This window comes from Pseudovirgaria hyperparasitica (assembly GCF_010093815.1).
Source record: "Pseudovirgaria hyperparasitica strain CBS 121739 unplaced genomic scaffold EJ05scaffold_20, whole genome shotgun sequence".
Classification (NCBI taxonomy): Eukaryota; Fungi; Ascomycota; class Dothideomycetes; order Acrospermales; family Acrospermaceae; genus Pseudovirgaria; species Pseudovirgaria hyperparasitica.
This window is the reverse complement of record NW_022985568.1, coordinates 184,141-196,668: the sequence shown is the minus strand read 5'-3', so window position 1 is coordinate 196,668 and position 12,528 is coordinate 184,141. Positions and strand designations below refer to the sequence as shown.

At 49.2% G+C, this 12,528-nt stretch overlaps 7 protein-coding genes across 7 annotated transcripts; 2 read left to right on the top strand and 5 right to left on the bottom strand.

The window, feature by feature from the left end:
* Positions 1–685: 685 nt before the first annotated feature.
* On the bottom strand, positions 686–1,140 carry EJ05DRAFT_211776 (uncharacterized protein). Its single transcript, XM_033739821.1, has one exon. The coding sequence runs from the start codon at positions 1,090–1,092 to the stop codon at positions 718–720; it is 375 nt and encodes a 124-aa protein (XP_033595787.1). The 5' UTR covers positions 1,093–1,140; the 3' UTR covers positions 686–717.
* A 1,261-nt stretch (positions 1,141–2,401) lies between these two features.
* On the bottom strand, positions 2,402–5,287 carry EJ05DRAFT_494856 (uncharacterized protein; the record flags this gene model as incomplete). Its single annotated transcript, XM_033746216.1, has 4 exons — positions 2,402–2,739; positions 2,791–4,218; positions 4,249–4,267; positions 4,307–5,287. 4 exons carry the CDS (start codon positions 5,285–5,287, stop codon positions 2,402–2,404), a joined length of 2,766 nt encoding a protein of 921 aa, XP_033595786.1.
* Positions 5,288–5,699: 412 nt separating this feature from the next.
* EJ05DRAFT_490056 (Dor1-domain-containing protein) lies at positions 5,700–7,178 on the top strand (the record flags this gene model as incomplete). The annotated part of the gene is made up of 1 exon (XM_033745842.1): positions 5,700–7,178. One exon carries the CDS (start codon positions 5,700–5,702, stop codon positions 7,176–7,178), a length of 1,479 nt encoding a protein of 492 aa, XP_033595785.1.
* Positions 7,179–7,225: 47 nt separating this feature from the next.
* Positions 7,226–8,748, bottom strand: EJ05DRAFT_211555 (uncharacterized protein). The gene is made up of 3 exons (XM_033739820.1): positions 8,266–8,748; positions 7,630–8,210; positions 7,226–7,570 (listed from the first exon to the last, which is right to left on the bottom strand). Exons 1-3 carry the CDS (start codon positions 8,644–8,646, stop codon positions 7,273–7,275), a joined length of 1,260 nt encoding a protein of 419 aa, XP_033595784.1. The 5' UTR covers positions 8,647–8,748; the 3' UTR covers positions 7,226–7,272.
* Positions 8,749–9,277: 529 nt separating this feature from the next.
* On the bottom strand, positions 9,278–9,657 carry EJ05DRAFT_490054 (uncharacterized protein; the record flags this gene model as incomplete). The annotated part of the gene is made up of 2 exons (XM_033745841.1): positions 9,278–9,384; positions 9,456–9,657. 2 exons carry the CDS (start codon positions 9,655–9,657, stop codon positions 9,278–9,280), a joined length of 309 nt encoding a protein of 102 aa, XP_033595783.1.
* A 628-nt stretch (positions 9,658–10,285) lies between these two features.
* Positions 10,286–10,956, top strand: EJ05DRAFT_490053 (P-loop containing nucleoside triphosphate hydrolase protein; the record flags this gene model as incomplete). Its single annotated transcript, XM_033745840.1, has 2 exons — positions 10,286–10,368; positions 10,425–10,956. 2 exons carry the CDS (start codon positions 10,286–10,288, stop codon positions 10,954–10,956), a joined length of 615 nt encoding a protein of 204 aa, XP_033595782.1.
* A 272-nt stretch (positions 10,957–11,228) lies between these two features.
* On the bottom strand, positions 11,229–12,490 carry EJ05DRAFT_211341 (uncharacterized protein). Its single transcript, XM_033739818.1, has 3 exons — positions 12,186–12,490; positions 12,104–12,128; positions 11,229–12,045 (listed from the first exon to the last, which is right to left on the bottom strand). The coding sequence occupies exons 1-3, from the start codon at positions 12,259–12,261 to the stop codon at positions 11,313–11,315; spliced, it is 834 nt and encodes a 277-aa protein (XP_033595781.1). The 5' UTR covers positions 12,262–12,490; the 3' UTR covers positions 11,229–11,312.
* Between the last annotated feature and the right edge of the window lie 38 nt (positions 12,491–12,528).

Genomic DNA, 12,528 nt, shown 5'->3' with positions numbered 1-12,528 from the left:
ACCATGCTACTCCTCGTATCTGACCATCCTTTGTTTCATCTTCAGCTCGCCCTGCTCCACTACTAGACTCTAGATAAGTGCATCCCCGCAAGTCCAACATGATCATGATACCCTGAGAAGTCGCGGCCTGACGATAACAAATCGCTCATAACCTACTTGTCCGTTCATTGCAAGGCCCATAGGTCGTTATACCATTCGCTAATGCGCGCTTTTCACACTTACTTTATCTGACGTATGAGGCCACTGCTGCTCTTCTATGATCTACCTAATCGCATCGCTGAGTACCACAGGCTTAGTGATAGGCACGGATGTACTAAAGAATGATCAACATATGTCCATCAGTTACTGTAAACTCGGTAGTTCGATTTCTCGAAGCCATTTTCGCGCCTTCTCGACAGGCCCCAGTGGACCCTGGTCTGGTACCAACATTGCTACCACGCATGCCGTCGCCGTTTTTCTCCAGACCACGTTGCGGGTCCTCAGGTTCTGTTTCACGTCGTGGATCCTTCTCCACAAAGGTCCGTTCACACAATGTCGCGCAGGTTATCAGCAATTTAATCGCGATAGCATTTTCCATTACCCGACGACAGGTCCTGCGCAGAAATATACACCAGCTGATATGGAACTGCATCGCTGCATCTTTTCATCCTAGTAACGTCATTATTAGGTGACGGATGTTAGTGGAACGATCCACTGTCGTCATGTTTCAAACATTTGCTAAACATATTCGGGGATTAATATGTGCTCCACACGATCATCATAACTAAAATCCATGACCACCTCGTGATTCGCAAAACAGCCGCATGAGGCTCTTTTTAAGTGGGGGGCCATCGATCCTGGTGTTGGTATTAGCATCATAACAACACTTGGCTGCGCGAAGGAAGGCGATATTCTGGGAAACGTCAGTGTCATTCGAGACCGCAGGGTGCATTTCTTATCTCTGTGTATCAAGAGACGAACCGAAGAGTCCAAGAGCAACTCCACCAAGCACGTCATATCATAACGCCGCAGGATCCACAAGTCGGCATCCGAGAAGCTTCCAGCGGCATTGCGAAAGCGTGCCAGTGAGGGTACCAGTACCAGTACCGGCATGCCGAATCAATAATCACTCCAGGTTGTTCATTAAAATGAAACGCATCAGACTTGTACCAGTCTCCTATGGATATAATCGTTGACAACGTGTTCACCCGTGTTCACCCAGTCCACGGCCGGCTCTGGCCATAATCCCGCATACACACCACGTGCCCGTGTCCCACATTCGGCTTGCTTTTCTAGGCTTTCCAGAGCTATAGATAATTAATATTATCCATGCAACACGGATTCACGTCCAAACTCCATGTTTATCAACTTCATCGGCGGCCATGCCTTGAATCTGGTCACACGACAATATGAATGTCTAGCATGCCCTACATCCTGCAGTACTCACAGCCATCTCTGCGCCCCTTCCAACCAACGCTTATTTTTGAGCCGACTCGATAAGATTGATCAAGTGCATATGATCACATTTCTGATAGACAAACAATATCCAGCAGCATACTTAGATTTCTTTCGGGATACAAGTGTATTCGCTTTACACTCAAGCATTAGTCGAACAACAGCAAGTTTGTTACCATCTATACCTCTTTGCATGTATTACTTGAACGAGGATTACTGTGGCACAGGGAACGCACCACATCAATTCTCACAGCCCATATCATCTTATCGAGTCAGAAACATAGATGCCTCAAAGTCTGTCCTCGTCCTTTGCCCGCTGCGCGCGCTCGCCTCCTAGTCATACATCTCTTCATTCTGCCATGTCACAACACAACACAGCATGATCCAACATCCCAACGAATTCAGTTCTAACGCTTGAGCAAACAAACCTACACGCGCATAAACATTGCCAATCTTGTCTCACGTCAGGCGCAGGCCGGTCGCACTGCGCTGCCTCCTCCCGCCGTGCATGATGCATTGCATAGCGGCAGCTAGCCGGCAGCCCGCAGCGGGCTAGAGCTAACCAACGTGTGACTGTGCCTGAATGAGATGAAGGCAAGGAGGTCAGCAGTAAGCGCCAGCATTGTGAAACTATCGCACAGCCACGCTGCTTGCAGACTCAGCAACAGTCATTATGATTATTGAGTTAAATCAATAATAGAAGCCTTCCTTGGGTATTGGAATCTTGCGTAAGGATTCGTGTCGAAACAGCCCTCTGCAGCACCACAGCACTCAGCACACATACACTGAGTAAATCATGGGATCTGTCTGCACTGGCACAGCGACAGAGACGGTATGGTATGGCTGTCAAATAATGTATTTCTAGCGAACGAGAAACAATAACTGTCTCCGACAAGGTATCTACACGTACGCCCGGTGATGCAATCAATAAAGTGCGCAGCGCACGATAGCCTCATATAGGCACTCCCTACGCCCTGAGCTTCTCCAAAGAGTCCAGCTGCCGCCGAAGCTGAATGACGGCGCCCGCACTTATCTTCCGCAATCCATCGACCTCCAATGGAGATTCTGCCGCCTCGCTTTCCGTGATGGCTTTTCTGCATGCCTCGATTGCGTGGTCTAGGAGCTTTGGACTACCGGGCTCGGTATCGAGGTAGAGCCATTGAATCACGTCTTCGAAGCCGCTGACCGGGTGTGTGAGTGCATGGACAATAAACCCTTGAGAGCGGAAATAAGCACGTTCAGAGTATCGCTTCGAGGCGATTGTTGTTTCCTCAGTCCCTGCTCGGCTCTCGTAGCCTGCTTCATCTATCCACAACTTAGCCAATACCTACATGGCTTGAGACTGAGGAGACTTACTGTAGTATGGTTCTTTCACCAGCACGAGTCCTAGTAGACTCACAAGGACTTGCAGGAACGTTGATCGAGCAGGACTCCAATTTTCATGTTTCTCATCGCCGTGCCACGTCCCTAAAAGCGATAGACAGATCTTACCATCTTCGTAGAGGTTTGGATTGACAGGACCAGATCCATTGGTCCAAGAATTGAAGAAAGCCTGGGGAGAGTCCGAGGGATAAGAGTTTGTGAAGTGAAAGTCGACTATGAAAGGAGCGTATTCGTAAGGCGTGTCTACGGGACCGACAATCAGCACGCGGACTAGATCGAGGCGAGTGTCCCACGTGCGCACAAAGATGCCTTCTGGGAGTGAAGAGCGCAAAATCTTGTGTTCTTTTAGAATCCGACGCATTCGAACGGGAGAAGTCATGACTAGTGGTTGGGAGAGGTAGTGGTGATTCGATGGAGGAGAGCCTTCAAGGATCTTAAATGATGGCGGGGCATTCACTTGCGAGGAGAGCTCTGGGCTTGTAGCTGATTGTAAATCGGTATCATGGGAAGTATTTGAATGCCCTTTTGGTTCTGAGTCCGATCGTAGATGGACATCAGCCATGTCGTGTTCGCGCTCAGACCTGGGTTTAGTTGATCTCATCGCAACATCTCCTTCTTCGTCGACTGATTCTGTATCGTCCTCGGTAGTCCAGCCGTCTCCACTGTCATCTACAGTAGCTCGCGTACCGTCCTCATTCTCATACCACATGTCGAAATACTCGCCGTCGCTGAAGGTATCTTGCATGTGTTCATCTTCGGTAAAGTAAGAATCGTATGTTGTGTCAGATAAATACCCAGATCCGTGGTCATCTGAGTCCAGCAGACGTGAATATGCCAGCGTTACGTCTTGAATACCCAGAGTTACCTCTCGAGGCGGCTGTGCAAGACCAAGACGAACTATATATTTGCCATCTAGTCGGATGTCGACAACTTCCCCAAGCCATTCGATACCCGTTTCCGCAGGTATAAACCCCGAGTGGATCATTACAATGTCTCCTCGGCTGCGATTTAACCCAGGCGTTGCTTGAATATCATACATACTGACGTCTTCTGCATTTGCCGAGAGCTCACCCAGACGATAGCCAGGCATGATATCGTTATTCAGAATCCGGACCTCAGAATCAGCGAACCACTTCACTGAGGCAATTCTGTCCACGGGTTGTACCGCCTGAACTACACCAATTCTCTTGGGCCGGTTGCCCCAGTCTGGCTCGCCTTCCGTGGGCTCAGTCTTGGACTCCGTTGTACAAACCACATCACCGGGCCACACTTCATTCTCAAGGTCGAAATTAGAGTCAGGAATTAAGTCGGTACTTAGTTCTTCCGTGATCGTATAATCTTGCCAGAGGACTTTAACATGTGTACGCGTTTCTGTCACGAGTAGGACGTTGATGTCAAAGCCTTGGGAAGGCATCGACCGTGGGTCAACACGTTGTAGCTTGCCCTGTGGCTGTCCATCCGTTGTCGATCGTGTGCCGTCGTATTTGACCGCTGCTCCAGTAAGATCTTTGAATCGCACCCTCTCCCCAAGGTGTAGATCATCATGCTGGTACCCGTCGTGGTGATGTGGGCCAGGCGTCTGAGGGTACTGGCAGTCATAGCTCACTACATCTTCGAGATCATCCCCGCTCAGTACTTCCGAAGGCTCGTTGATTGCTTGAAAGGTTTCAAGTGTGGCATCAAGACTTGCAGATCGAAGTCTTCTGCAAAGCCAACTAATACTAAGACTTATTGTTGATGTGTCGACTATGATACCTTTAGGTTCAATGTTGGGGTCATAGGCGCCAAAAATCCACCGACCTCGCCGCAGGCAACCTTTCTTCGCCGAGACAGAGTCACCAGTACTAAAGCGATCACCAAGGGCGTGAGATCCCAATTCCTCCGGAGTCTCGATGGTTACCACGCTGTTGTTGCATAGACGTATTGTAACTGTGTCTTCACAATCTTCAATTAAGCCGAGCCAGTCGTGATACACAACTAAATCTCCTTCTCGAAATTTGTGTACGTTTTTTAGCTCTTTTGCCGGCACCTGTCGGATGAACTTCTTATCGATACTACCGGCGTAGTCCCCGTTGAGCATGCCTTCGCTCGGGATCAGTGTGCAGAACGTAGCATAGGTTATCACCATCCCGGCCATGTGGTCTCTCAAGTGTCGCTTGACAGTATCTCCGATAATAAAGGGCCGATCGAGTAATATTAGTTTGGACTCCGGTATCAGCTCCGTTCTCAACTGAGTCTGCCATGTTATGAGAACGGAATCTTTGGGCGGGATGCCTGACCGTAGGAACAAAGCATAATCGAAAATACTGATTGATACGTCACAAGTAATGTTTTCGTGGTAGTCTCTTTGCGGATCGGGTTCGTGGCTATCAACATCGGTGTGTGTGCGCTGTACAATACCTCTTTGAAGAGAGTCGTCCGCGTGGGCGCAAGCATCATCTACGCAGATAACCTTAGCATGCGCCGCCATATCTGCCAAAGCAGTCTGATGGGCAATGCCCTTTCCGTCTTGCTCAACACCAGGTAGGTTACGAGAGAAAATGTGGAGAGCTCATGGGCTTTATGAGGGAGCGCCGCGTGCGGCAATGCGGATCGGTTGATGAGGTGCGTACTCTTGTGTGCCGGAATGAGCTATCTAGAAGCCTTTTAGTAACAGTCCAAACCATATCGTAGAACTAACATTTTACTGGCGCAAGAAGGGGTTGCAGGTGAATCAAGAGTTCTGATCGAGTGTCAAAGACTATTATACGGCGCGCGGAGCCTGGAGTAGAGTGGGGTGTGGAGCTATGGATCCATCCATCAAAACCATCTCTCGGGCTGTTGCATGTGAAATATCTTCTTTCACACTTGAAAGCTCACGAAGACTGGGACGTTCTGTAGAAATGGCCGATCATCTCTATGAACTGCTTACTCCGCACTTCGATATTCAGAGTGACGAGAGCGCTTCTCGCCCTCCTCCTAAAGATGCAGTAACATCTTCGTACCTGTCGCGACTTACGACGCTTCCGCTCTCCTCATTGACGTCGACCGAAGCCCAATCGCTCACCCAAACCTCACAATCAATCCTTCGATCACTCCAGTCACTTTCGAAACGATCGCACAAGTCCATCATCTCTTCGGCGGACCATCTAGCCGGACTATGTGAAGTCATACCAGAATTAGGCATAAACACAACAACATTAGGCGAGTCATTGCCTGAGCTTGAGAGCACAGCGGCGCGATTCGCCGAGAAATATAGTAAAGCATCTGAAAACCCAATTTTGGATCACAGAAAGAAAGCCATGCTTCTTGCAAGAAATGTCGACCGCGTTTCGGATATATTGGATCTTCCTACTTTGCTTTCGTCTACAATTTCTACGTCTTCTGCATCGGCTTCCATCAATGCAGGAAGTAACAGCGCTACCGGGTCGAATTATGCTTCTGCTCTCGACCTGCACGCACACATCAAACGACTCAATGCTCTATATCCGAACCTGAAGTTAGTCCAAGCAATATCGGGTCAAGCAGAACAGGAGATGAAAACCATGACCAGTAATCTCATATCAAGCTTACAAGGACAAGGCATTAAGTTGGCAGCAGCTATGAGGACGGTAGGCTGGCTACGGAGAGTAGCCCCGGAGCTCGATGAAAGTTACGGGCAGAGCAATAACGCCAGTTTTGGGACCGCTGAGGGAGACCTTGGTGCGGTTTTCCTTATTTGCAGACTATCGAACTTGCTTTCTATGCTTGAAGCTTTGGAACCTCTGCGAGAACTCGCAGACCAGGAAACACAGCAGCGTCTACAGCGAAAGGGCAGCATGACTGAGGCAGCGGACAAATGGTCCGGCGGCCAACAGACGGAACGGTATCTCAAAAGGTACATTGAGATATTTCGCGAGCAAAGCTTCGCAATGATCTCTATGTATAGAAGCATCTTTCCGTCAGCAGTACTGGGTCCAAGCACGTCGACCGAGCCTAACGGACCAGGAGAGCCGCACATACGAAATTCCCCACTCCATCATGTACCATCCGCGCTGGCGACGTTTCCCTCATACCTGGTCGATCTTCTGTTCGACACTCTGAAAGAGTATCTTCCAAACGTGCAAGACCGGTCCTCAAGAGACAGTTTGCTAACGCAGGTTTTGTACTGCGGTGGTAGTCTAGGTAGACTTGGTGGTGACTTCAGCATGATGCTTGCGCTCTTAGACGATTCCGATGAGGAGAATGCTGCAGAGTGCGAGTCTGAAGAGGAATGGGTAGATGCGATGAAGAAGCACCGGGTGCAAGCTAGTCGTTTGGAACTACTTGCAAGTGGTGTTGGAACGACGCGATCGGCTAATCCACCCGGACGAGAACAAACTCCTGCGACACCAGTTCATTGAAGGAAATGAGAGAAGACTCGTACCGAAGACAGACATATACAAGTAAAGGAAAGCCCCTGTTCGCACGGCCGATCTATTTCTGCTTCATCGAGCCTTAGGCTTTCTTCTCAGTCCAGATACTATGCAAATGGCCTTCACGCCATACACCTCTTAGGTTCAGGGTATTGTCAATATCTTCGAGGGGATTGCCCTCCACAAGCATGAGATCGGCTCTGCGACCGGTTTCTAAAACGCCACGGTCATTGAAGCCGAACCGATCAGCGATGGTCGCCGTGGCAGCTCGGAGGGCCTCTTCTGGTGAGAATGTACATTTCTGCACGAAAAGAGCTAGTTCCTGGTGCATTGTAAGTCCATATGCGGTACCCAGTGCAGGTCCAGCAGAGTCAGAGCCACTATTATCGGTATGTCAGTTCGGATTTTCATCGAGTGAGACAGCGAGAGCAAGACTTACCACACGATATCAATGCCCTCGGCTTTGAGCTTCTTCACTGCACCAAATGCATATTCCCATTTACAAGACTCAGTTGCCATGCTCAAACACTTGCATGTCTTCTCTCTCTCTGCAGTGGCGCATAGATTTTGAATGCGTGGGTCATGGGCATATTGATGCTGCATTGCCTTACCTTCTGAGCACATGCTGCCGATGGTACTGAGTGTTGGGTTTAGCCACGCGTTATTTGTCTTGAAAGCATCGACGATTTCATCGTTGATCGGTTTGTCTACGAATGTATGGGCCAGACCATCAGTTCCTGCGCGAAGTATGCCGAGTGTATCATCGCGAGACAGTGCATGCGCGGTAGTTTTAAGTCCGCGAGCATGTGCACCACGGACGAGTGCGGCTTGAAGAGCTGGTGAAGGCCGAGGAAACACCTTGCCCATGAAGGATCCTGACTCGTTCATGAGCTTGATGAAGTCCGCGCCGTTTCCAACGTTCGAGTCCAAATATGTTTCAACGTCTTCTTCATTCTTGAGTTTTGGCCAGGTTTTGATCTCGTCGAGCGTTTCCTGAGATTTGTCGTGGGCAGTAACAACCTGATCTAGACGTTAGATATCGCACGGAAAGACATCCTAAGTTGTCTCATCTTACCGGCATGGGCCAGCCTCCATCTACTGTTGCCGCCAACCCGGCCGCCTTCAGGTCAGACACTTCTTTGGAGCTTCCCGCTAACTTCCTCAACTTCTCGATGTTCCAAGGCTCGTTGTGCATATCACAAACCGTTGTAACGCCAAACCTGATGCTTTGGTACAGTGCATTCTCGTTACCTTTGTCGGCGTGTACATGACAATCAATCAGTCCGGGAAGGAGCGTGTGGCCTGGTCTCGAGATGACATGGAGATCTGGAGATGTGTCTGTGGGCTCGTTTTCACCAACTGCGACGATCTTACCGTCCGCAACATGGACGTAGCCGGTTTCGTAGACGGTGCGGCCTGTGAAGACACGGGCGTCTTTGATGATGAAGGAGGACATTCTAGGAAATTATGATATGGTATGATGTGGACGGAGCGATGTGAAGTACAGAATCATTTGAAATCAAACCAGCAGCCTGAGAGACCAAGGGTATTTAACATGTAGAGCAGCCGAATGGTATGATCCCGTTTTTACAGCCCGGTAAGCAGCCCCTCAACTCAACTCCAACTTTCCACTGTGCCGTACTCGACCCCTACCAATCGAATGGAACCGTGGCTCTCGATACCTCGCAATCGTATGGGGATACAGGGTAACGTGAAGGCACCTGTTCTTGAAGTAACAAGCCCCGCGTTCGGAGCTCCCTGCGAACCTGGTGTTGATCTGCACAGTCCGTCTAGCGTGCGGAGAGAGCGGGTGGAGGGCCGGTGCAGCCCCGAGTCGTCCTGATCCGGACCGGGTTCGATGTATATCTGGAGCTGGACACCTTGGCAGTTGAGACATATAAACGCATATATATTTCGAGTCGCCTTGACCAAAGCTTGACGCAGAGATCATGTTGTCTTTATTGATAAAAATTGCCAGAACGCCTGCTATACCTTCGATCACCCACTTCATCCCATTGGTACAATACAAAGTAGATGCCAGCGAGAAGGATCTCTGAGGATCTCTGTATGCACTACAATTGTGACATCTAGTTAAGCTTCTTGTTGCCAACTTTGATAGAATTGCCTTGGCGGTTTTGGTAGGCGATGAACCCGAAAATTCCAACAGCCACTATGAGAATCGCGAAGAAATTGCCTACTCAAGCATTAGTATTATTATCATACGCGACCGAGCTGGCAAATGCTAGCATTTGCGTGTGTACGTACCGAGGATGAACTCTCCGACACTTCCCATCGCCTTCAATGATCCTGTGATCAAGTCGAGGAACATATTGACGACCGACATGACCGTGTTGACGGCCAATCGGAGAATACCTTCCACGGCATTGAAAGCAGTCTTGAAGATGGAGCCGATGACCTCAAATATGGAAGCGATGAGGTCCTTTATTGAGGAAATGATTGCAGCCATTGCGATCTGTGCTCTAATGTTGGTCGATGAGTATTGAAGAAGACACTGCGCTAGACTTACTATTCGGCACGTAAGACGTTGATAGAAGGAATAATTATGGCTTTGTTTACTGTGAAGAAATTCTTCTGGACTGGTAAACGTTAGTCGGCGTGTTGATCTAACGGTTGCTCTTATTTTGTGGGGAATTTAGATCTGGGGTGTGCTCACTTGGATGATGATGGGATGTGGCGGTTGAAGATGGCCGTTTGCGCGCGAGCTTTATACGTCTTGAGCTTACAGAGAATCCAGGTTCTCTTGTGGCGCGCACAACGCGATTGTGACGATGCTATGTACAACATCCATGACTGCCTTGTTTACACAGCTGTAGCGATGACGTAGTAATGAGCGGCACGTGCGTTTGCGGGAAGAGCTATCAGAGTGTTACCCCTGCACGTGTAAGTGGAGACAGGGTTGGCTGCCAAGGGAGCCCGGCGGGCTGATGCCAGGTAGGTGAAGTGAACGATAATTCCTACTAATACCTAGGTAGCCAACGCGCGCAGAGCTTCCTCGACTTTCCCGGTCAGGCACATTGATATCACTGTTTAGTGCGATAGCCTGTCTTGATGCGTGATACATCGTAGCTGTCAAGATGGGTTCAATTTCACCAGAAACGCCTGAGGTTGAGATCCTCCTGCTTGGGGACACTGAAGTTGGCATGTCTAGCTTCCTCTCGTATGCCCTCCACGAGTTGAAGTCGCTCTGAACGCCTATGCTGATAGAGCTTCCAGCCGCCTGTCGATGGGCAGATCTCGATACCAAGATGAAGGCGATGCACCTCCGCCTTATTCTCTGCCAAAGCTTCGTGATCTAGATCAGCCCTTTCAATTTGATATTTCGATGTACAATCGCCCATACCGCTTTCGCTTCTATGATACCTCGTGTCCTGAAAGCTACACTCTCCTCAAACCAGATTTCATCATAATGTGCTACGATATTGCTCGGAGAAAAACTCTAGAATCTGTGCAAGATCGTTGGAAGAGAGTCGTCGAGTCACATTTCAACTACGATGAAGCGTTACCCGTGATGCTACTTGGCTTGAAAAGAGACCTAAGACAAGAGTGGACTGAAACAAATAAGGAGAGTGTCATACCTCAGGAGGCAGTACGGATCGCACAAGAGATGAGATTAGATAGATATGCGGAGTGCAGCGCTATAACTGGGGAGTTGTGTAGGGAAGTGCTCGAAGACATAGCGAAGACAGCTGCTATGACAACAACGCAGAAAGGTGGGAAGACCGAGGGTGGATGTGCTGTTATGTGATTTTCATGGTAATGAGTTGAGCGGAGCGGTACGAGACCCAGGGCATGTATGTCTATTGAAGCCACGCAATGGCACGGAGAGCTTCACCGCGGCCCACAGAGATATTTCTGCCGAGAAAGCGCGATCGCAAGCCGTTTCTCCTTGCGTAATTGTCCACCACATATCAGACCCGCACGAAGAAGTCCACATGACGACAAAAACGATCGCGGCGCACCGGAATTATACCGCTTCATACGACAATATCGATTTATTTTGTGGCAGATGCTCTATCCTAGCCTCTGCTACCGCCCAGAACGCACGTTGATCGTTTTCCTCAGGACGAAGACGATAACAATCGGTCAAATTTGGATCATGGATCAGTGCTGCGGATCCAAAGCTTGGAGTCTTTCCACCAAATTTTCCATCACATCTAGGCTCGATTGGTTCCACGCTCTCTCTTTAGGTTTTCTGACTTGTGCCGTTGTCAAAGTCTTCGGTTCCCTGGAGCCAGGTCTTTTCAATCGTTTCGAGCTCGACTTCTCTAAAGCTTTCAGATTCAACTTCTTCAATGCTTCTGGACCAGACTTCTGAACTTCCCTTGATCCAGTCCTCCTCGACTCTTTCGGGTCCGGCTTATTTGATTTAAATCCGTTGCGTGCGTTCCATCCCCATTCCTTCATCTTATCTCTAACGATGTCAAGTGTCAATTCCCTGGCTTCCTCCTGACTATGCCCATCACGATATATGAGTTTGTCGTACTGCGTATGGACATGTCGTACATGTGCCTGGACTGCCAGGAAGGCTATTCTCTCGGATGAAAGTGTGCCGCATCGCCCGACACGTTTTGAGCGTTTTACAAGGGTACGCCCAAGCGCCTTTTCCACTTCGTCGTCGGGCATCTGTGAGAACTGAATTTTCAAGGCAGAACGTATCTTGTTCGCCCGGGAGACATCCACCTTGCTGACGACGGCTGCGCGGGCAGATGCTGTAGTTGCCGCATCCTCCTGTACTTGTGTGTAGATGAAGCTTGGCACGCGTATTCCCTGGGTCTTTTGAGTTTTGCCTTCGACGACATAGACTGTACGATGAGCTTCGTGTGTTCGTGTACGACTGAGTTGTCAACATATAGAAATCATTTAAGGTTGATGAACAGATGTGAAGATCATACCAGTGTCTAGTAACATACACATCACCTTTATGAGATTAGCCACCAGAAGCTCGATAATTATGCATCAGGATCATCAGCTTACCCTTGGGTACAAATACATAACCTTTTGGCATGGCATCCTTGGGCGCAACGATTGGCTCATACTCGTTCTCAGCCATGCTCGAACAGGGGCTTCAAGAATGAAGGTTTAGACCGCATGTGTATCGGAAACAATCGCCAAATTATGCCTTTTACATCTCATTCAGTATCGGTGTCTTTCATTTCATGCGGAAGAACGTAATCCTTTCGGCATCTATCTTCTGATTTAGCAGGGGGCCGTCACTTGAACAAAGATTCTGTTTTCGTTTCTCTTGATTGCAGGGATTAACCGGACGCTAATTAGTGCGGCCCCACCCCCACTGTGAACTGCGCGTCGACAATAACGC

Bases quoted from the DNA above. Each gene is read 5' to 3' on its own strand.
- EJ05DRAFT_211776 (XM_033739821.1), bottom strand. From the start codon at position 1,092: ATGCCGGTACTGGTACTGGTACCCTCACTGGCACGCTTTCGCAATGCC.
- EJ05DRAFT_211341 (XM_033739818.1), bottom strand. From the start codon at position 12,261: ATGGCTGAGAACGAGTATGAGCCAATCGTTGCGCCCAAGGATGCCATG. The intron at 12,129-12,185 runs GTAAGCTGATGA...AATCTCATAAAG, and splicing joins TTATGTATTTGTACCCAAGG to GTGATGTGTATGTTACTAGA. The intron at 12,046-12,103 runs GTATGATCTTCA...TTGACAACTCAG, and splicing joins GTGTATGTTACTAGACACTG to TCGTACACGAACACACGAAG.
- EJ05DRAFT_211555 (XM_033739820.1), bottom strand. From the start codon at position 8,646: ATGTCCTCCTTCATCATCAAAGACGCCCGTGTCTTCACAGGCCGCACC. The intron at 8,211-8,265 runs GTAAGATGAGAC...CGTCTAGATCAG, and splicing joins ATGGAGGCTGGCCCATGCCG to GTTGTTACTGCCCACGACAA. The intron at 7,571-7,629 runs GTAAGTCTTGCT...TACCGATAATAG, and splicing joins GAGGGCATTGATATCGTGTG to TGGCTCTGACTCTGCTGGAC.